This window comes from Vicugna pacos, chromosome 1 (assembly GCF_048564905.1).
Source record: "Vicugna pacos chromosome 1, VicPac4, whole genome shotgun sequence".
Classification (NCBI taxonomy): Eukaryota; Metazoa; Chordata; class Mammalia; order Artiodactyla; family Camelidae; genus Vicugna; species Vicugna pacos.
In genome coordinates, this window is record NC_132987.1 from 75,141,230 (window position 1) to 75,162,297 (window position 21,068).

The 21,068-nt window shown below is 40.2% G+C and overlaps 1 protein-coding gene across 11 annotated transcripts in view; it reads left to right on the plus strand.

Moving 5' to 3' along the window:
• Positions 1-21,068, plus strand: part of LOC102536955 (uncharacterized protein NECTIN3-AS1-like) — a 232,031-nt gene that overhangs the window by 31,247 nt on the left and 179,716 nt on the right. For 7 of the 11 annotated variants that reach the window (XR_012074797.1, XR_012074796.1, XR_012074798.1 and 4 more), the window contains exon 4: positions 5,511-5,601. Coding sequence is in view for 2 of the 11 variants with exons in the window: in XM_072965534.1 (XP_072821635.1) it covers positions 5,511-5,601; positions 6,146-6,368 (314 nt within the window). In the remaining 9 variants the exon portion in view is untranslated. Of the gene's footprint in view, positions 1-5,510; positions 5,602-5,833; positions 6,543-21,068 lie in introns of those variants that run through there. The other 4 variants (XR_012074806.1, XR_012074807.1, XM_072965560.1 and 1 more) reach the window with 4 other exon arrangements.

Here is a 21,068-nt window from a genome sequence, read left to right on the forward strand (position 1 = left end):
CTTTCTTTCTTTCTTTCTTTCTTTCTTTCTTCCTTCATTCCTTCCTTCCTTCCTTCCTTTCCTTTCTTTCCTTTCTTTCTCTTTCATTTTCTTTCTGTTGCTTTTCTTCTTCTCCTTATCCTCCCCCTCCTTCTTACACAGTAACGTTTTACAGTAAATATATATACACAGTACATATAAAAGCTGTTTTCCCAGTTTTCTAATTCAAAGTCTTTCTTAGTCAAAGAGAGAAATTCAGAGGTGAGCTGCTCCAACTCCCTCAGTTTATAACATAGGAAACTGACATTCAGAATGAGGAGGTAATTTTCTTCTTTCAGGAAAAATCAGGAAAAAGAATTCCAATCCCCCAGAGCCTAGCCCAGGACAGTACCAAGAGTGAACCTTCCTGCCATGCAGAGGCCATGACACTGTCCCACCCCTCCTCTGTCCACGTGCAGGGGATAAGGGCTCCCCCAATGTGCTAGCCTCTGTGAGCACTTGCCATGAAGTCTCAAAGATGGTGTGGCAGCAGCTGCAGGAGTTGTCAAGAATCTGGCACCTGCCCCTGCTGGTCTGGCTGGATGCCAGGCTGTCTGCGCTGGGATGTCCCCTTACTAGGTGATTCCCCAGTCCTGATCCCCACCTTGCTGTAGTGGATTCTCAGCTAATGTTAAACGGCTGCACCAATTCTGGCCTTTCTTGGAGCAAAGAATTTTGATTTAGCTTCACCACCAGCCCTCCTGGCTCTGTCCAGAGCACAAACAAATAGCCTGTACACCTTAATGGTTACTCATCAGGTTCTGGAACTTCCCAACTTGGATTTGAATCCCCAGGCTAGCACTGATGAGTGTCTGTCCTTGGGACCAATTACTTAGTCTCTTTAAGACTCAGGTTTCTCAGCTATAAAATGAAGAAAAGATTAGGAGCCTCATAGAATTGACTTGAGGATCAAATAAACTCGTAAGCAAAAATCACTGGCATGTTCAAGGCACTTGGGAAACATTAACCATATTTTTTTTTTCTAGTTAAGAGATCCTGAGTGAAAACGGGGTCACTTTGATAGTTCTACCATATCTCATTGGCTGTCACTGGTCATTGCTGGACTCTAGACCTCTAAACAGCTTTATCGCCCCTGCTCAGGTATCTCTGAGAAGACAACAAGGGTGTTTCTCCCTTGTGCTCAGTCTCAACAAGACTGGGCATTTATCCTGTGCCACATTTGCACGGTGCTCCTGCCTCTTCTGGTGCAGGTGCTGCCATCGATTTCTCCTGCACTGGCCTCTTCTGCTGGGGTTGCCGCCGCCGCGGAAACCGGGGCTTATTCTGTAGTGAACTGGGGTGGGGGAAATGCCTCTCTCCCCTTTTAAGGGGCTATCCTTTATTAGAAGATCTTCCAAAGTAGTAGTAACTTGCATTCCAATGCCTTTTAGTTTTGACTCAGAGCTTCTGTCTGTAGATCTGAGTCCCTGGAGGGCTGGAATGGCAGAAACCAAGCTGGTTTCATCAGCTAGGCCTTTGGATCTGCCTCCTACTTTTCTTAGGAAGAATTATCTTCCAAGAAGTTCCAGAATCCTTTGGGCCAATAAACGTTAGTAGCCAGGTGTCGAGTCCATAAGATTTCCCCAAGCATGTTTGAATCTCATCTATGCAGCCCCTGTTAATGCTCATTTAATTTGAAATGGCAGAACTCATATCAGTAATACTTAAGGAAGATATTAACTCATTTAAGAGGAGGGAGTATAGCGCAGTGTTTGTGACCAGCCACCACCTGAGTCACAGTTAAAACTTTTCCCAGGCATTAAAACCTGCCACACAGGAAAGCTATGGACTTAACTTTTTCATCTTAGCAGCAAAATCTTATATCTGTTTCAAAATGGCTAATTTAAAAATCTGGTCTGCCTAAGGCCTGTCAGTGTGTAAGTGACTGGTATTGGTTCTCATTTTTGGCTTCAACCTTAAGCATCTCTTCAGCTGCCACTTACTAATGGGCTAGGTGTGGGAGATGCCAGGGATAACAAGGAAGTGATTTGTCAGCTTAAGGGATGTCACTGGTCATCAAAGAATCTTTTTCCTTTGATATGAGCTGTAAAATCTATCCGAGTCACCAAGTCAGATGGGTGACACTTGGTACATCTACAGAAACTGAACATTTATGCCAATTACAGACTGTGTATGAGGGAGGACAGAACTGATTTAGCCACTAGACAGGTAACTCACCTTAGGGCTCTGAAAAAAAGAGCTTAATGTTAACTAACAACCGAAACAGAAGCTAAATTTGACCTTACTAGTTCCAGTCTGCTGCCATCACTCTGTTTTATTTCTTTTAGGGTCATGGACTTAGGGTCAAAGCCTTATAAAGGAGTGGATTTCCTAAAATAAGTTATTAGAATTTTTTGAGGCAGAAATATGAATATTTATATACAATGTAAAATGTATAATATTATGAATGTAAATTTATAAGTAATAAGAAGTGCCACAAGGGATTAACAATATATACATTGTTAGTTCCTACGTGGAACTTTCTACATTCTAATTTGAATAAAGATACATACATGAAAAACGAGCTGGTAATTCCATGAAATAATTCCATGACACTAAGTGGAATAGACGCTTGACACTTAGAATGGAGTATTCCCTTTATTTGGGACGGCCAGGGGAGCTTCTTACAGGAAATGTGATCTAAGCTGGTCTTTGAAAGATGGGAAAAGTGAATATAGACGGATAGTAAGAGGAAAGGAACTCTTTTGTTACAGAAATGAAGTAAAGAGAAAAACCAGAGTCAGGAAAATACAAGGTGTTTTTGTGGGGATTGTGAGTAGACTGTTTAGGCTGGAGCAAAGGGATGAATTTAGGAGGACAGCTGTGGAAGGAAAGCTGGGATACAGGTTGAAGCTCTGTTGTGAATTTTTGAGTGCTAGGCTAAGGACTTAATATATTTTCAAATAGTCAAAAAGAACACCTTTGAAGCTGGATTATTCCACGCTGGAATCCTTTTTGAACAATTGATGTATGATGGTTTGTCATGTACTTTCTTGTAAATGCACAAAGTCATGTTTTGGAGAGTCAGTCTTGAAAGTGTGAGGGATGGTTCAGGGAGGTGAGACTGAAAATAGGCAGGCCAGTTAAGAGGCTTAGAATATTATGTGAGTTGATCTTTGGTAGAATTTAGAATAGCTAATGGTTGATCTAGAAAGAAAAGCCTCCAGAATAATGTGGGAATAAATAATTAAATAAGTAAACATGTTTGTGAAGAGTCACAGGCCTTGGCGACTTCCTGACTCCAAAGATGAAGGAAGAAGGAGAATGAGAGGTGACCGCCAGGATAAGCTTGGGAGATGGTGGGACCAACAGCAGAAGTGGGAAGATCAAGAGAGGAAATGAATTTTTGCTTGGATTATTGCTGTCTTCCTAAATGTCTTTTTTAAGAAATCTTTCACCCTAGCAAACTTTAGTTCCATTCAGATCTCAAGGCCTGTAAAAGCCATCTGCTGAGAGCAATTAAGACTAAGCACGTGAGAGTGGGTTGTATAGTATAAAGCAGTTAGGTAAAGGGTCAAGTACATTGACATCATTGACTACCCTCTGAATTTGTTAGAAATTATTCTCTGAAAATGTCACTGTTATATGGAATTGCATTCATTTTTCTCCAATACATCAGTACTATCTCTAGGGGATTTGTTTTAAATATTAAGTAGCTAACTCCTTAAATGAATAAGGCTTCAGTTAATTATTATTTTCTTTACTAAGAGATTTTCATAATAGCATTTGAAATTTGAGATTGGTAATACTAGCTGAATTCATCTATATTGCTAAACGATTATTGAGTCAGATGGGACTGAGTTTGAATCCTTGCTCTCTACTTAATAACCATATGATCTTTTGTCAAAGTAGTTCCCTTGGTAGAGTAAGATGTGGTGAAGATTTAAGTGAGTTAATGTGTGTGAAGGACTTGCTGCAACGTTTGGGGTAAGCTGATAAACTTTGAATAAAAGTTAGGTAATGTATTTTGAGCCCCAGAACAAAATAAGGTCACATTTCTTTAAATATCTCATTCAGTATGACCTGAAGAAGGCATCTTGCCATTGTAAGAACAACTCTGCCCTGGCAGAGCACAGAACCCAGAGGCTATCTTAGGTCTTGTGGTTAATTGGGATTGTAATCAAATCCCATCAAGAGGAAATCAGTTGTTTGGTTGTCTGCATCCTTTGGTCTCACTATGTAGGTGCTGGCTATTGAAAATAGTATAATAGTCCCTCTTTATCTGTGGGGGATACATTCCAAGACCCCCAGTGGAGGCTGAAACCATAGACAGTACTGAACCCTATTTATAGTATGTTTTTTTCTGTACATACATACCTATGATGAAGTTTAATTTATAAATTAGGCACAGTAAGTGCTTAACAATGACAACTAATAGTAAAATAGAACAATTATAACGATATAGTGTAATAAAAATTAGGTGAATATTGTCTCTGTCAAAATATTTTATTGTACAAATTTGGTATCTTTTCCATCTTAACGAAGCACATATCACACATTGTGGCCATAACTTTCACAATTTGAAGTGCAACAGCAAAACTAGAACGAATTTCTGGTTCATTTTCTAGTTCATTTCTAGCCCAATTTCTTTTTCCTTCTTCAAAATTTCACCAAAAGATTTGTTCTTATCATAGATCTTAGCAGCCTCAGCATACAATTTTTTTTTCTTGTAAGTCTAGAACTTTCACCTTTACATTTAAGGTAAATACAGCTTCTCTTTGGCATAGCAAATTGCCAGCACCACTCTTCTGGCATTTGGGGACCATTATTACGTAAAACAATAGCTACTTGCACAGCACTGTGATACAGTAATGGTTGAGATGATAACCGAGACGGTTACTAGGACTACTGGATGAGACACGCCAGACAAAGGGATGGTTTACGTCCCAGGTGGGACAGAGTGAGATTTCATCACACTACTCAGAATGGCCCACTATTTTAATCTTCTGAATTATTTCTGGAATTTTCCATTTAGTTTTTTTGGACCATGGAACTGAAGTCTCTGAAAGGGAAACTGCAGGTAAGGAGTGGGCACTACTGTACTGCCTTTCTGCTGTGCCCCACTGAGGTGCCTCCGGGTGCAGGTCTGCACAGGGAGAGGAAGCCTTCTTAACCAAGGTCATCCAAGCCATGGTCGGTCACCCAGAGCCAGCAGACAGCTGGGCCTCCCACATCAGGCAGCTCTAAGGTTTGCGTGCACACACTCAGGCCTGCATACACAGCTTTTACCCCTCACCTCTACGGCAGATACACTCTGTCAGGATGGCTGGTTTAGGCAAGTTTCCACAGAAATAATCTATATCTAAAACAGTCTAGGTCTTGTCTGGAGCCTGGCTCTCTAGTTCAGAGTCTGTTTCTCATATTGAATCTTCTCTGAGCAGCTAAAGCACCAGCTAATTTCAGCCGTGTCAACCTTAGTCTGCTGGAGGTGTTTGAATAACCTGCAACCTCAAAGGGGATGAGGGTGAAGTTTTTCATCTCTTTCTTTCCAGAAATCACTTTAGAAATGGGCCCATTTCTATGCCAGCATCCAAAGAGCTCCCGATTCCAAGGGATTTATGGTGGAACAGCTTCAGTTACAAGGTAAAAAGGAAAAGGAAGCCTGTTATACCTTTGCCTCCGACAATGGATGCCTATTTGTTTTACACCACTTTAATGCAAAGTGGTTCTTCCCACAGCTAATTGATGTTTCTCCTTGTAGAAACCAAAGGGGTTGGCAGTTTTAAAAATGCATGTTCTCTCATTAGAAAACTTAAAGTTCTGCCTCACCAGTCATCCCTCTACACTCTGATTTTTATTCTTATTATTATTTCAGAAATGAGGAGCTAAAAAAGCCCCTTGAGAAGACAACTTGAGAGAAAGACAAATCTGATTTTTTAAAAATCCTGTCCTCAAGTCAATTACCATTCTAGCTTTGGTCTATCATATACAAGATGATACCCTAACCTTCTAATGAGGTTTTCTTGTATGATATATTGAATATAAGGTCCATTTCAGATGACCACATTTGTAATTTTTTTCATTTAAAAATTTCTCAGTAGTTTGTCCCTTTAAAAAAGGAAATTCTCATTTGTCATAGTTCATATGAAAACCAGGTAACCACCTTCTACCTGTGGCTTTAATAAAGGGAGAAAGAGCCTTGCTGTTACAGTGTGGTCACTGTTAGTTTGACATTCTCATCAAAGAAAACAGCTCTCCAAGCAAGCCTGTCCTTAAAACCAGAGCCAGACTTGTCAGTACCTCGGAACCAGAAAAACTTGATTTCCAGAACTGTGATCAAACTGTCAGGGCAGTGCTGCTTCCATGGGAACCAAGACAAGCCCACCTGTCTGATTTCTTCCCAGACATAACTAAGAACTCCAAAGAGAAGCCAACCAGCCAAATGAAAGACATCAAACAATTGCATCACTATTTCCCTGGAGGGATTTGATCCTGAAGACTTAAGAAAACTCTCTTAAATTAGCTCTAATTAAATGCTGTGAATCTCCTGTTCCACCATTCAGAAAATAGATTGCCTCATTGTGTGTATGTGTGTTTTTTTTTTAATGTTACTAGTGGAGTCAGAGAATTGAGATTCTTTAAAAGAAGATTAAAAGTATGGAAGGGACAAAAAATAGTAGGGTAAGGGGGAAAAAAAGAAGAAAAACCAGAAAGTAAGGACAAGGCTATTCTGGATCCCCTGTGATTAAGTGAATGATGGCCCTTGGTAATCATTCAGTGTGTGCTGACAGAATTGGTTTGCATGATCACTCAGGTGGTACGCTCGCCATATTGATTATGGAGTGATATGTATAGATTATGAAGATGACTAATGGTGCCTTTCTCACCACACTGGTGACTGCATGTTCAGATAAGATCAAGTTATTTTGTATAGACTATTTCTTAGGATGTGCAGTGGGGGAGGTGGCAGTAGGAGGATTCACTAGACACTGCTTGAAGTTATCCTTACAAAATTGGGTTATTTTCAGATTTACCACAAAGTGTTTCTGCACAAAGGAAATGTTTTGTGGAAGGAATTCATGACACCATACAAGCATGTTTCTTTAATTGGAAACTGGATACACTCTACTAAACATTTTATTGGAATATTTATTTCACACTTCAGGAATGATCCTGAGAGAAATGCTTTGTGATTAACTGTGATTGCCCACATATTAAAAATGAGTAAAGGGAGAAGAATGAATATGCAGTTCAGAGGCAGGCTTCCAATTCTTTATTCATTTTCTAACATTTCTACCAATATCATTTCTCCCAAAGATAATAATATTAAGCAGGGCATCAATACCAAAGCTAGTCAGCCTGGTACCCTGTTATCTCTTGGTGTTATTTCAATCTTTTAATATAATTCTGCTGTAAATAGGAAGCTAGAGATAGCATTTTAATCCAACAAGCAGTTTTATTTTAACAGAGGGAAAAAATGAGACCCAAGACTTGGGCTGTTTTTATGTTCTCAGATAATACTCCTGACTCACAAACTAGTGGCTTTTTTGTTTAGTTTATTGAATGAATAGATCCTGTACGGTCCCTGGATGGGGAGCATCAGTATCACTTGGAAACTTATGAAGAAAGCAGATTCTCAGGTCAGTCCTAGACTTACTGAATCAGAAACTCTGTGGTTGGGGGATCTCTGTTCTACCAGCCCTCCAGGATGATTCTGAAGCCCACCAAAGTTTGAGAACCACTGAATTACACTCTCCTTATTTTGCATTCCAAGCGTGGTATGCAGCCAAGACTTAGCAAAAAGTATAGTTCACTGCCTTTCACTTTGTAGTTTCATAAGCACAATGCTTCAAACAACTGACCTAAGCAGGTATAGATAAAGGAAATATGTGACCTTCCCCCTACTTTCCCTTTTTTGGAAGGAAGCGTGATACTTAAAGGCAGGTAGTTAAAGGTCTCGTTTCAAGTGTCTGGGGTGTTTTAGTAGTTGCAGGGCTTGAAACCAGTTCTTTGACCCCTCCATCTGTAAGCACATTCTTCATGGAGTTGTTTTGAGTATGAAGTGAGAGCCGGCAGACTCTAGCACATACAGTACCTTTATGTGAATTAGAAAAAGGTGCCCTCTGATGAGGGGAAGCTAATATTGTCCATGTGTCTTCCTAAATTTGGTGAAGAGAACCTGGGCTGGACTTCAGCCCTGACTTCTGCCTGCTTATCTGGACTCCTCTGTCCAGGGCACATGTATATACAGAGTTCTTGAATGAGATAATGTTTATAAAGCAAATGGCATATAAGAGTTGCTTTTTATACAGTATGTTACATAATAACACACATCACACATAAACATAATTTGCTTTATATGCACCCATCACAGTTCATGGAGAGGAAAGTACTGGGAAGTCACTTGCTTATCAGTGAAGATGCTGAAACTGCCTAGTAAAAGCTTAAGAAGAATCATCGCATTTCTCAATGCTGTGATGCATGGATCGAATTAACCGTTTAATCGAAAGCATTTGATTTTACCCTTCATGCAGTGTAGATATATCCTCTCTGGACGGTTAAAAACAAGATCTGAAAAGAAAACTGGTTTCACGTTTGCCACTCAGATACCACCCATGACTTATCTAATGAGTGATGCAGTAATTTAAATAGGGCATTGACATTGAGAAATAATAAATAAGACTTAGATACACATGACTTGTGGAGAGGCTATTCCCTGACATGATATCCTCTAGGTGCTGAAGTCTGGTTTCACATCCTTTTTTATGGGCAAAGGTCACCAGGAAGAAAAGCCTGGGCTTCTGCAAAAGGAGGGTGAAGAGGGAGGCATAAGAAGGGGAAGAGTGAGGTTTTTGGCTTCTTCACAAGTTTACCTACGGTTGACCATTCCTGGAGCTCTACATTTAAGAGCTTGGATGTTCTCACCCTGGGAAAGGCGCATCACCTGCTGTCAGGTCTGGCTGTCTTAGACTTTGGCATTCACTTTTACACAGCTCGTCATTACTATCATCATTCCCTGGTGTAAGGTGCTGGCATCCCGCCTAATGTTCATCATTACACACTAAGTTGCCACAATGAAAATAATGCAACAAAGCACTGGCTTTAAAAGCAACAAATCCTTTAAAGGCTGCACTAAATTCTTGTCTGTACATTACTGGGTTACAGTACTACTACCATAAATTAAACGCTATATGAGGAAATGTAACAAAATATTATGTGGCCAGAGTAAAATGCTAACCTAAATAGCATCGTTAAATGTAACACAGGAAACAAAATTGGAAATCACTATTAGAACACTGCTCATGTTACAATGTCAGAGTCATGCATAATGCAAGAGTGGAACTGCTTACAGAGACTTTACACAAGAGAATTTAAACTCGCTTCTGTGGACATGAGGAACTGCCCTTTGAAGCATGGGCTCTGATGAGATTCTGCCTGGTGCTAACAACATTCCAAGGGAATGTTCTCTTTCCATCTGATGCATATTTATTTATAGGATGCTGAATGCAGGAGTGTTCGTATTTTGTGGCAGATTGTAGCTCCACCATGTTTTTCATTAATCACCTTTTCTTTGGCATCTTCACCATTGCTTTATTATTGATCTGCTTTTGAACCCTCTCTGTGAATAAACCTACAATCACAAAATTACCCATTGATCAATGTCAGCAAACACATTCCTGCAAACACAACCTTTAACTCCTTTTCTCCCTGAACCTCGTTCCATTTCACCTCTTGGGCAAAGGCCTGAAAAAACAGATGATCATTGTATTATTCCCTGAAGGTCAACAAATCCAGACATCGCTGGGTTTACAAGGCTGAACATAAAGCCCACCTCAAACAGAATACTTTTCCTCTGCTGCAGAGATTTTAAGTCGAAAGGTCTTTCTTATGCATTCGACCATTTTCCTCTCCTTGTGTTAAAGACTGTAGATCACATACTGGTGTTTGTTGCCACATGCAGAGGAGTCACCATCTCTGAATACATGGACCAAATACAAACATATTTATCCACATACTAACCTCTCTAATTTGGACATAATTAGAGAAAGGGCTATTTAATTAGTGAAAAGTCTTAAATTATAGATGGCTGATTACTTTTGAGTACATAAAGCAATGGCAGGAAATGACTAACAGTGTTGCCAAGTGTAAGACCTGCCAGGCCTGTTTTAATGAATAGCTAAAGATCACTGAAATTAGCACATTAATTGTATGCATGTAAATTGCTTCTGCTAAGTGCATTAAAATGTTGTTCTCTTTGTAATCACGTTGAAATTATTTATTTGGTTAGTACACCCTTTCACAATCATTCATGAAAGACAAAGACGTGAACTTGAACGCAGTCCCTGCCTAAATCGGGACACTACCGATTAGGTGCCTCCACATTTTACCAGGCACGCCAAGGACTCATGACTTAATTTTAAAAAAATCCAAAATGCACATCCAATAAACCCCCCTTTCCAAGTACACATTTCCTTGCTTCATGTCTTTCAGTCCCGCAGAGGGTAAGAAAGATCTCGGAGTCCAGATCAAACTCCCCAGGTGCTCATGCCTCGAGGGCACCAGCACTTCAGGGCTGTGAGACCTTGTGCACAGTGCTGACTCTGAGCCTTAGTTTCTCTTCTGCCCTCCAGGATTGTTGTGAGAAGCACATGGATAAAAGGATGCTTTGAAAGTGTTTATCAAACTTCCATGATGATAAAAATCACCTGGGGGCACTTGTCACAACATTTTTCCAGGCTCTTTCTCTGAGGTCTCTGCACCTACTGATTCAGGGGTGGCCATCAGCCACCCCAGGAGATTCTTTCCCTCTGAAAACAGTTTGGAGACACCTGGCTTACAGTAGTTTCTTTTCTGTCACATTCTGTGCACTCTATGTTGTCCTAGTGAGCCAAGAAAAACAAAGGAAAAGTAAAGATATAGAACCAAAAAGTCATCACAGCATCTTCGACAATTTTTCCTTCAATATCTCCAGGGAAGGGGAGTTCACCATCTTATAGAAAGAGCAGTTTTCTCTACAGTTGAACAGTTCCATTGGTTCAGAAGACATCTCTTACTGTGTTGGAATCTCTTCTTTTGAAGTTCTGTTGTTCTTGCCTGATATTTGTAGCAATATGGAAAAAGTCTACTCACTCATCCATTTGACAGACTTTCAAACTTTAAAGGCGATCTCTTATCTCCTTTTGATTTTCCGTCTTCAAGCTAAATAGACCAAGTTCCTCCCGCCATTATCGGTCATGGAACATAGTTTCTATAGTTCTCACAATCTTAGTCACCCTCCTCTGGAGCCCACTTGAGACTACCAATTTTCCTCTTAAAATGTGTTTTGTGACAGAATTGGATAGAATGCTATAAATTTCCTAGTAGGACGGAATATAGACAATCCATATTTCTATAAAAAATGCTCAAAATAGATTATTTGAAAAGAACGATTCATTGAAGTTAGCAGTTTCTAGCTCCAGCTGTTTGACTTCCTACATGACCTTAGATGAGTCAGTCAGCATATCCAGATGCTGGATGACTGATCTCTGAAACTGGGATAGCAATCTTCATCTGCCTACTCACCTCTTAGGGTTGTTCAGAGGATAAAATGTAAAAGAAAGCAGTTTAAATGATTATGTGCTACTTTTATGACTAAGTCAACATAACTATGAAGTGATGTCAAGAATAATAATTTTTTAAAAAGTTAAGATGTATTTTAAAATTAAAACAAACAAAATAGAAAATGGTTTGTTACCCTAACACTCCATATAAAATAAGAGTTATTAGGTTTTTAAAGGTTTTTTTTCTCTTGCTTCTATAGAAAAACATATCACACATTGGCTCATATTAGGCTGATGACAATTTAATAAAAATCTCTGAATTCTTTTTTTTTTTTAAATAGATTGTTGCCAAGCCAGGTTACCTGGAGTTTGCAAACTAGAATTCTGAACTTTACTTTTTTTTTTTTTTTTAATACTTTCACGCTTCCAGGATAAGGGTCAATGCCAGGAGACTGGAATTACCACAAAACCTTAAAGACTAATCTGTTAGGTCTGAAGACAGAGTTGGACACCATCCCTTACCTCTCTTGAGTTTATTGGAATTCTCTTCAGGGAGGAGAGTGCAGTTGCAGGAGCATTTTATTCCTCAGTTCATTTCGGAGATTTTTATTATCAGTATTTTCCTTACCTTTTCTTCTTTTTCTTTTGGTGTGATCTCAAGGTCACGTTTAGAGTAAATGAGAAGTGGGTGTCGCTCTCTCTGACAAGAGATAGTGGCTTAGATTCATGGGAGAAAATGACCTCATTATAAATATAAAGACTTAGCCTTGCTGATGGTTTCAAATAATATCTAATTATCAAGGACACGCTTTTTGTCTAATGACGAGTGCAGACAGGAAAACAACACTGGAAGGACATAAACCACAACATTAAAAGTGGTTAGTTCTAGTCAGTGAGATTAGCGGTGATTTCTTCTCACTTTCCTTCCTTATATTTTCTATATTTTCTATAATAAGCATGTATTCCTTTTATAATCAGAAACATGTTAGCAGGAAAGTGAAAGAAAACGAAGTTCTGTAAGTTTGCTGCTAGGTGAAAAGTTGATGTTTGTATTAGAAACACAATTTCATGAATACATTTTTTTAACTAGTGCCAATTCTGGAAGGTGAGAAAGGGCCTTTTTTATTATTCTCCACATTTCATTTCATCTGACATGTAGGAGCCTCTTTTAATGATAGATTTCAGTGCGGGAAAGGCACCTGGGGCAACAATTGCAGGAGATTGCATTACACTGTGACAAAATCTTTAGAAACGCTTTTCTGTCTGGGCGACCAAACAGACTGCAACAGGTGTAATCCTTTTTCTTTTTTTTAAAGTAATTTTCAAGAAGACGCCTTACACATTGGGATGCACATTGATTATTAAAAAAATCTGGCCTATTTACAAATAGTATTAAGATTGTCACTTCCATATTAATTTTCTTGTCTTTTATCTAAATTTAGGAAGTCTGAAAGCTTCCTAGGTAGGAAAGTCTGACCGCTAGATTGAAAGCTCTACGAAAGAAGGAATGATGTCTGTTTGTCTGTCTGTTCTTTTTTAAAAATTTTATTTATTTATAATTTTTTATTTTGGGGGGTGGGGGAGGTAATTGGGGTTTTATTTATTTACTTATTTTTAATGGAGATACTAGGGATTGAACCCAGGACGTGCTAGGCACGTGCTCTTCCCCTGAGCTATACCCTCCTCCTTGTCTGTCTGTTCTTAATTCATCTCTGGATTCTCAGCATCTGGCCTAAGGCCTGACATTTAGTAAGTGCCCACAGAACAGGGTAGAAAGAGGCCCTTAAGCCAGCTGACTAGGATACAGAACAGAGCTCTCTTCCCTTCTCCCTGGGGAAGGGTGCCTGCATAAAGGACAGAGAAACCCTAAGAGACCTGGGCAGAAGGGGACTGAGCAGACTCTGTCATAATATGGACAAACTGGGGAGGAGCTGGTAGAGGGGAGCTCAGGAATCCAGCTGGAATCTCCCCCACGTTGTTACTGAACTGTGGACGCTTTGTACTTTGGACAATGAGTTGCAAAGACCATTATTAAAGCTCTTTGGTTTGTTGCTTTTTTAGGGGGGAAAGGGATGCGGTGGAGGACAGGTAGCTGTAAATTCACTCTGAAATGTTTGAGAAAGGGTTGGGACAGGGCCCGGGCTGACAAAGTGACAAATATCAGAGTCAGTAGGCTCCATATCTGCCAGAAATAGAGACGGGGACTTTGGCATCGACTATGAATTACCAGAACAGGTGAGCCAAGCAAAGAGGGGCCAGGCCTTGGGAACAGGAGGCTCAGTGTGACTTCAGACAGACTCCCATGTTGCTGGGCTTAAACTCTGTAACCCCATGATGGAGGTTAAGAATGTCCTTTGGTTTTGGGGTGTGGGGAAGGACAGGTGGGAGTCAAGTAGCTAAAGCTCTTGGGATGTTTGGTCTGGAGAGACAGAGAAGAAATAGATGGTGTGGGGTGAGTGCTAAGGGCCTCGACTGCCTGACCTGAAACAGTAAAGCAGGAAGGTCTCTGGAAGGCAAGCTAGAGAAGACAGCTTGGTAACCACCACATGCCTGCAGTTTGGTGACATGCATGTCACTCGTGTTCCCAAATTCCTCTCCGTGTAGTAAAGCTGCAGGGATTCTTGTGTCTTAAATTACTGGCTGGAATGTGTGAGGATCCAAGTGACTCACTGTGAAAGGCAGCATCGGGGAGACCTGCATTCCCGAAGCTGGAGCTCAAGAGAAAAACCACTTTTGTCCCTTGGTGGCAACAGAGGAGCAAAAGTTTCTAATTGAGATAGATACGCACCAACTTCAACAGGCTTCAAGGAGTCTGCGCCTTGACCGCCCTCTCATGGTGGGAATTTTATGTACTGTGAGTAGCTTGAGAGGGAGATGAATAGAAGCTTCTGAACCTCTCATATCTGGACAATCTCGACAGCTCCATATTAAAGCTAGATGTGGTTTCTAAGGGCTTATTTACCCCTAGAGATATCCGGACATAGCATTGCTAAGTTAAGCTATTCAGGGTTCCATTCTGTGCATCAGAAATCCTTTTGAGTCACCAAATAGCCAATTTGCTATTTGAGTCGATTCTGTGCTAGTCAGGTCAATTCTTTAAAATCTAAGTCATCTGGCCTGGACCATTGCCTTCCTGGGGCCTCTGTAAATCTGTCAGCCTCCTTCCAGCTGATCCTACCCACCCTTTCTAGATTAACTTTCCCAAAACACTGCTTCCATCATGTTTTTCTTGTGGGTGATAAACTTTGGTGACTTCCCACGGAACATTTGGTCTCAAGATGTGGTTCTTGAATCAGCAGCATCAGCATGACCTGGAAAGGTGTGAGAAATGTACATTTGGGGTCCCCTCCCCAGACCTACTGAATTAGAAACTCTGGTAGTGGGGCCCACTGATGTGCTTTAATAAGCCCTGAAGCGTGCTGAAGTTTGCCGTGGAAGACAGGCCAGCGTTCACAGCACTCCTCTACAGTCTTCTAACACTTGCTTCTTTTATTTGGTGCTCATTGTTCCTGTTTTGTCTTATGATTTTTTTGTTAGTGTGATCTGATTTCATTTTCAGAATTGTAAACTCCTTGAGGACCTGATCTGTGTGTTTTCTAGATTTACTAACTTGTGAAATTGTAAAGCTGGAAGGGATCTGGAAAAATACTATCTAGCCTCTTCATTTTGCAGACCTTTGAACAGCACCATGTGCGTAGTGGACATTCAATTAACAATTGCTGAATGAAATAACATGCCCACAGGGGCCACCGAGGTGAATTAAGACTGCTGAGACCTCACTCAGTGTCATCGCCTTAATTTAGATGGTCCCTTCTGGCACCCTCTAAGGGTTTGTGAATGCCTAGGGAAAGTCTTGGATGCCTCTGCCAGCTTTTCCCCCATGGTCCTTTGCATGGACTCTGGAATTTGCTTGCTGAACACAAGGCAACACAGTGTTTTGAGATACAAATGGCAGAGCAGTTGAATTAAGAAAAAAATAAAAACAAAAACAAAACGGATGTTGTTTTCTTATTGCTGCTTTGAGACTCGGCATGAAGTATGAATCTGTCATAACCAAGAAATAATATCTTGCCTGAATATCTAAGGCATAAATAAAAATTAATTGCAGCACACAGCTGTTAATTATCAGGCGTTCCAGGAGCAGTTGCTCATGAATACCTATTTAGCTGAAGATCCCTCGCTCGTTAGGACACGCTGACATCGACGGTGGAGACATTTGCCAGTTGGTGGTTGCATCTGCATGGCCTGGCAGTCAGGCTGCCTGTGGCCATCGCCTTGTAAGGCGGAGGCTTCTACAGCAGAAACAGGGCGCACTTGGCTTATGAAACTACTCTTTCTCCATTTCATGAGTGTTCACATCTAAAAGAGGAGATTCTTGACTTCCAAGGATGGCTTTGTGGTGATTCTTCTTCTACATGAATTGAGCCATGGGTGTGACCAACATTTGTGTGTGTGTGTGTCACTTTGTGGTAGGCAGTAGATTCTAGTGGTGTGCTAAATACATAAATAACTTTTATATTGCATTTTTATTATCAGAGTTCACTGCTTTAGGGCCCTGTTGAAACTATTTTTCTCAGAAGAATGGCCAAGACTTGAAAAATGTCTTTATTCTTTAGAGGGAGGACAAGGACAAAAAAGCCTGTGTATCTGAGAGATGAGAAGAAATTCAAAAGTTACTTCATTCTTATAGATTAAATTCACACACTAATGAAAAGGAGAGAAACTAGGAAAAGAGATGCTTTTGCATTTTCTGTGGGCAGGGCAGCTGCCTCCAAATTTAAAAAGCCTATCATTTTACTATAGGTCAGGTTCATTAAAACAAACCCACACGGACTTTCCTAATTTTTTGTGGTTGTTGTGCTGGGATTTGGGTTAAATAAAAGTGCTGCTACTTGTTGTTTAGAAAGTTTCAGGGTAATTATATTGATTGTAATTTCAGGATGGTGGGCCTGGCTTTCCGGGTCTTGTTATTGTCAGGTCCTTCCTGTTGTCCAGTTGCTACCCCTCCTCTCACCACGATGAGCCTGCTAAGCTCTCTGTGGCCAGACTTGACCTGGGAGAGGAGGCATTTAAGGAACGCTAACCCAATACTTTTGTTCTCAGCATCAAGTTATTTTGGCTCCGGTCTGCCTTTGGCTTCTGCCGTATTTCTAGAATCATATTTGTGTCTTGTTCCTTGTGTTTCATCTACCTTGCACTTTAGTTCTTGTACCTGGATTTTTGTCTCGTTACCAAGGACTGAGTTCCTGTCTTAGGAATTTGCTAGTTGTGCCCAAGTCCTCTGAGCACACATAAGACTCAGCCTTACACCTGCCATTCCTCCTCTTTCTCAGCCACCAGGGTCCAGCCCCTGCTCCATAGGCTGACTGAGCCTCTGCTGTCTCATGTTAGGCTCTCATGCTGCCTGCCTGACTGTCGGGGCACTTTTTCCTTCTGGATTCCTTGGCACCAGGCTGTGACTTCATACTGAGTGAACTTCCACTGTTTCATGTTTGTCTCCTGATGAGAGTTTCCTGGCTGCACTATCAACTCTTCTGTGCTGCCATCTTCTTCAGCTACTTTGTTCTGCCTGCCAGACTGGACACTCTCCCAGCACCTGCAGCTGGGCTGGCCTCCCTGCTGGCAGATCTAGTTTCAGGTCCCAGCTTCTTCCCTATGACCTGCCCAGGACTGTTTTAACAAATTCAGCAAATGCGAAATATGTCCTTCCCAATGTTTATGTTTCAAAGACTGTAGCTGAATCATTTTTACTCCAACTAGGCTGTGTGGCATTGAAAGGATTATTTCCACACTTCTTTTATTATTTTATGTGGATTGTGAAAATGGTTGCCTTTCCCTATTTGCAGGTTTTTTGAATAATAAAATGCAAACCAACCTTGCTTCTAATGGACTTTCTGAGTAAAATTCCAAGAATTTTATACTTAAGACTGCTATCATCTAATGAAATTGTGCCTGTTTCTGTCCTGATGTCCATGGCCAGGAGCTCTGGGCCTAATTATTGCACTTATTTATTGCCCTCAATTCTAATATAGATATGAAGAGCTGAAGAATAGGCAAAAGCAAAGAAAATATATTTGTATGAGTGTGAGTGTGTGTGTGTGTGTGTGTGTGTGTGTGGAGAGGGTGAATGGTGAGAAAGGGCAGAGCATAGCAACTCTGTTCATTTGACAAATGCAAAAGGGGTCGCTGTTAATGTAATAGTTATCAATGATGTGAATACTTATGGTATATCAGGCAGTGTGCTAAACACTTGAATTACCTCATTAAAGCCCCCTTAAATTGGTACTCATTTTGTTTCCACTTCACATGAGAGAAAACTGAGGTTGAGAGAGGTTAATTAACTTATCCGAATCCACCTGCAGAATAATTGCGGGATTAGAGATGTGTTCCCCGCAGTGCACTCCAAACTTGTGTCCTCTGGATTGTCTTCTGCTTGCTTGTTCTTTACTATGATGTCTCCAGGTTATTCTTGGATAACTGGAGAAGTAGTAAAGTATGTGGGAGGAAAATAACCAACATTTATTAGTTGTAATTTTCTGAGGATTTTTTATGTACAATATCTGCTTAATCCTCAGAAAAGGGTAAGGTAAGTGGTATCATTGTCATTTGCCATTAAGAGGGCAAAACAGAGGCTCAGAAACATCAAATGACTCCATATTGTTGTAGGTCGCTGTAGCTTCTTCGTTTGTTTGCAATTCCATTGTGAGTGTCTACCACATTATCCTAACAATGGGCATTTGGTTTTTTCCAAACTTTTTATAGTGTAAATAGTTCCTCTATGAACATTTATATGCATATATCTAGTGCACATTTTGCATAACTCTTTCTTAAGTGTACCCCTAAGTGTATGTATGTTGAAAATGAACACTTAAGTCAGTAAGTGAAAAAGAAGGCCATGCAGGGAGCAATGATGACAAGTGTCATTAACCAGTAATTTTGAATAACTAATTCTGTGAACCTGAGGTTAAAAAAGAGTTCTGTGAACCTGAGGTGTCACATTTCTCCCCTCAAAACAATCATCTAACTTGGTAAATTATCTAGGGCAACTGAGTAGTGGAGCTGGGACTAAACCTAAGTTCTGTGATTCCAGACAGTTCCCAGGCCTGTCCTACCTTAACCCACGAATGTCATTCTGTTTTACGTGGGTGGCAGGAGGACTACAAACTTCACAGGTTCAGAGGAGGATTATACACTACTGAGTTGCAAGTCTGTTTCTGCAGAAGAGATTTGGTTTTGAGAAATTACTCAAGAGTGTTTATATTGCTTCACCCCTGGGCCTGTGTGCTGCTAAGCTTGAAATGAAAAGAATGGCTTCGTGGTTTAGTTTTATGAGGGAACCAAAGCCATGGAGTTATGATCCAGTGCATATAACATTGAAGGATAACAATTTAAAGTCCAATAATTCTTGCCATTTATCTTCACCAGAGGATCTCAAAGAGTTTTATGAGAAATTATAGACTAAGAATCTGGAAGAGTTCTGTGCAATTTATGGTTAAAAAAAAAGGAAGTGCTAAAGTTTTCTGGAATGCTCCAAGGCTGTCATTAGAGAAGGCATGAAGAGAGCCCAGGATCGTTGGCTCTTTGGCTGGGAACCCTGGCAGGATTAGATGTGACCGAATGACTCAGTGATCCTGAATGGCTTCAGCTTGCTTTGCGTGGCAGTATTCCTTTTCCAGGGGTCCTGCTGCTTGTGGGAGGACATAGAAGACCCAGCATGCATCAGTTCCGGAGAACCTTTAAGAAACAGTGATACTGTGGTGGACATATTCATGCAGCTTTTGTAATGCACTCTCTTTCTGATTAGTGTTTCTCCCTCTTTAATTGGAATTTTAAGCACCATAATGATGTGAGCCAGCTGGAGTTTTTAAGCAGCACAAATATAAATGGTTATCCTAAATTATATTTGGGAGAAACTCACTTGAAGTATTTAGGTTAATAAATAAAGATACCAAATTAATATAGGCTATTTTGAGACTAAATATATAATACTATAAAACTTTGGCCATCTGCATGCTTTCTGGTGGCTGGCCACAGGATTTCTAATTGAATTACTACAGAAAATTCAGCACAAAATATTATCAGATTTAACCACCCACTGAGTGTGTTATTTGTTACTGTTTTATTAGGCTAAATCAAAGGTCACACATTGCTTTTTCTGCACTGATTTTCAGCCCAGAGGGGTAAAGTTTTAAAATGAGATGATGAAATTTTAGAAAAGAGCAAGAACTTAATAAAAGGAAAATGCTCAATTTTTTTCTTTAGAAAAATAAAACTTTCATGACTGCTTTATATGTACATTCCTAGCTTTTTAATAATTAGCTAGCTTGATGTCTACTTTCTGAAGCTTGTAACAAGTCTGAGGTTGAAACTGGAAGGAGAGTTGTTGAGGGGGGGCGGTGCAGACAGAGGTGCTCCTAGAGAAAAGACCTGTTGGCAAACCCAGTGTCACCAATATCCACATTTCAACATAGTGCCTTCTGGCCATGTCCTTCTAAAAGTTCAAAATGTAGGTGGGAAGGCAGCGTGGCTGGAGGAGTCAACCCAGTGGATAATCATTTCAGAGTCCATACATCTTCATTTGGTCATAATAAGTGGTTAGGAATGCCCCCTTTTTAACCTGTTCCGAGTAAATGTGTCTCATCTTATACCTGAGATGATTTAATTCAGTGGTTCTCAAAGTGCAGTCTCCAGACCTTGTTAGAAGTCTACTTCCTCATTTGCTAATCCAGAGCTGCTGAACCAGAAACACTAGGGATGGGCCCAGCAATCTGAGTTTTAAAAGCCCTCCATGTAATTTTCATGCCTGCTAAAGTTAGAAAACAACTGATTTACATTATGTTGATCAGTATACACTTTTTGATAACCATATCAAAGAGCAACTTTTTCCAATGTCTGATTCATAGTAGGCTCTCAGTAAATGTTACCTTGAAGATGAAAATATACTTAATTTGTAGTGCGATGCTCTGCGATGCTTCCTACCATATTTTAGTCCCTTTGTTACTGTATACTCAGGAATGAGTAGTTGCCCTCACAGATTATTCATTTTCTTTCCCTTTAAGATTAGCTCTTCAGCTTTTTATTTAATATGTAAGGTCATCTTCAGAGAAAATTGTTGTTTGATGCTTCGGTTTTTTAATTCTCTGGAGAGTTGCTGAGAAGCAAAGGTGGTTCCTGCAAATCATTTCTTTCCCATTTTTTAAAGAAGGATAGTCACTTCACTCAATAATGATTAGTTGATTAGAGAAATTTTTTTCTGGTCTCTTCTGCAGGACCAGCCAGAAGTTCAGTGGCCACAAGCTTGTTGTTTTAGGACTTCTAAGTTGGCTTTGAGTCTGCTTAGGCAGCAAATTCGCCCAAGAGCTTTAATAATCTCAGCTTTGCTTCAAGTGATATGTGAAAATGGAGAAAATCAGTCACAAAGAATTTTGAAGTGCAATAGGTTTATGGAGACAAACGGGCTCAGATTGTGACATGTGAATTTATATATATTATACACCCAATAATTTCTGACATGTGGAATCCAGAGGAATCATGGACTTCAGGTTTAGTGAGATTCATCTGGTACAAATT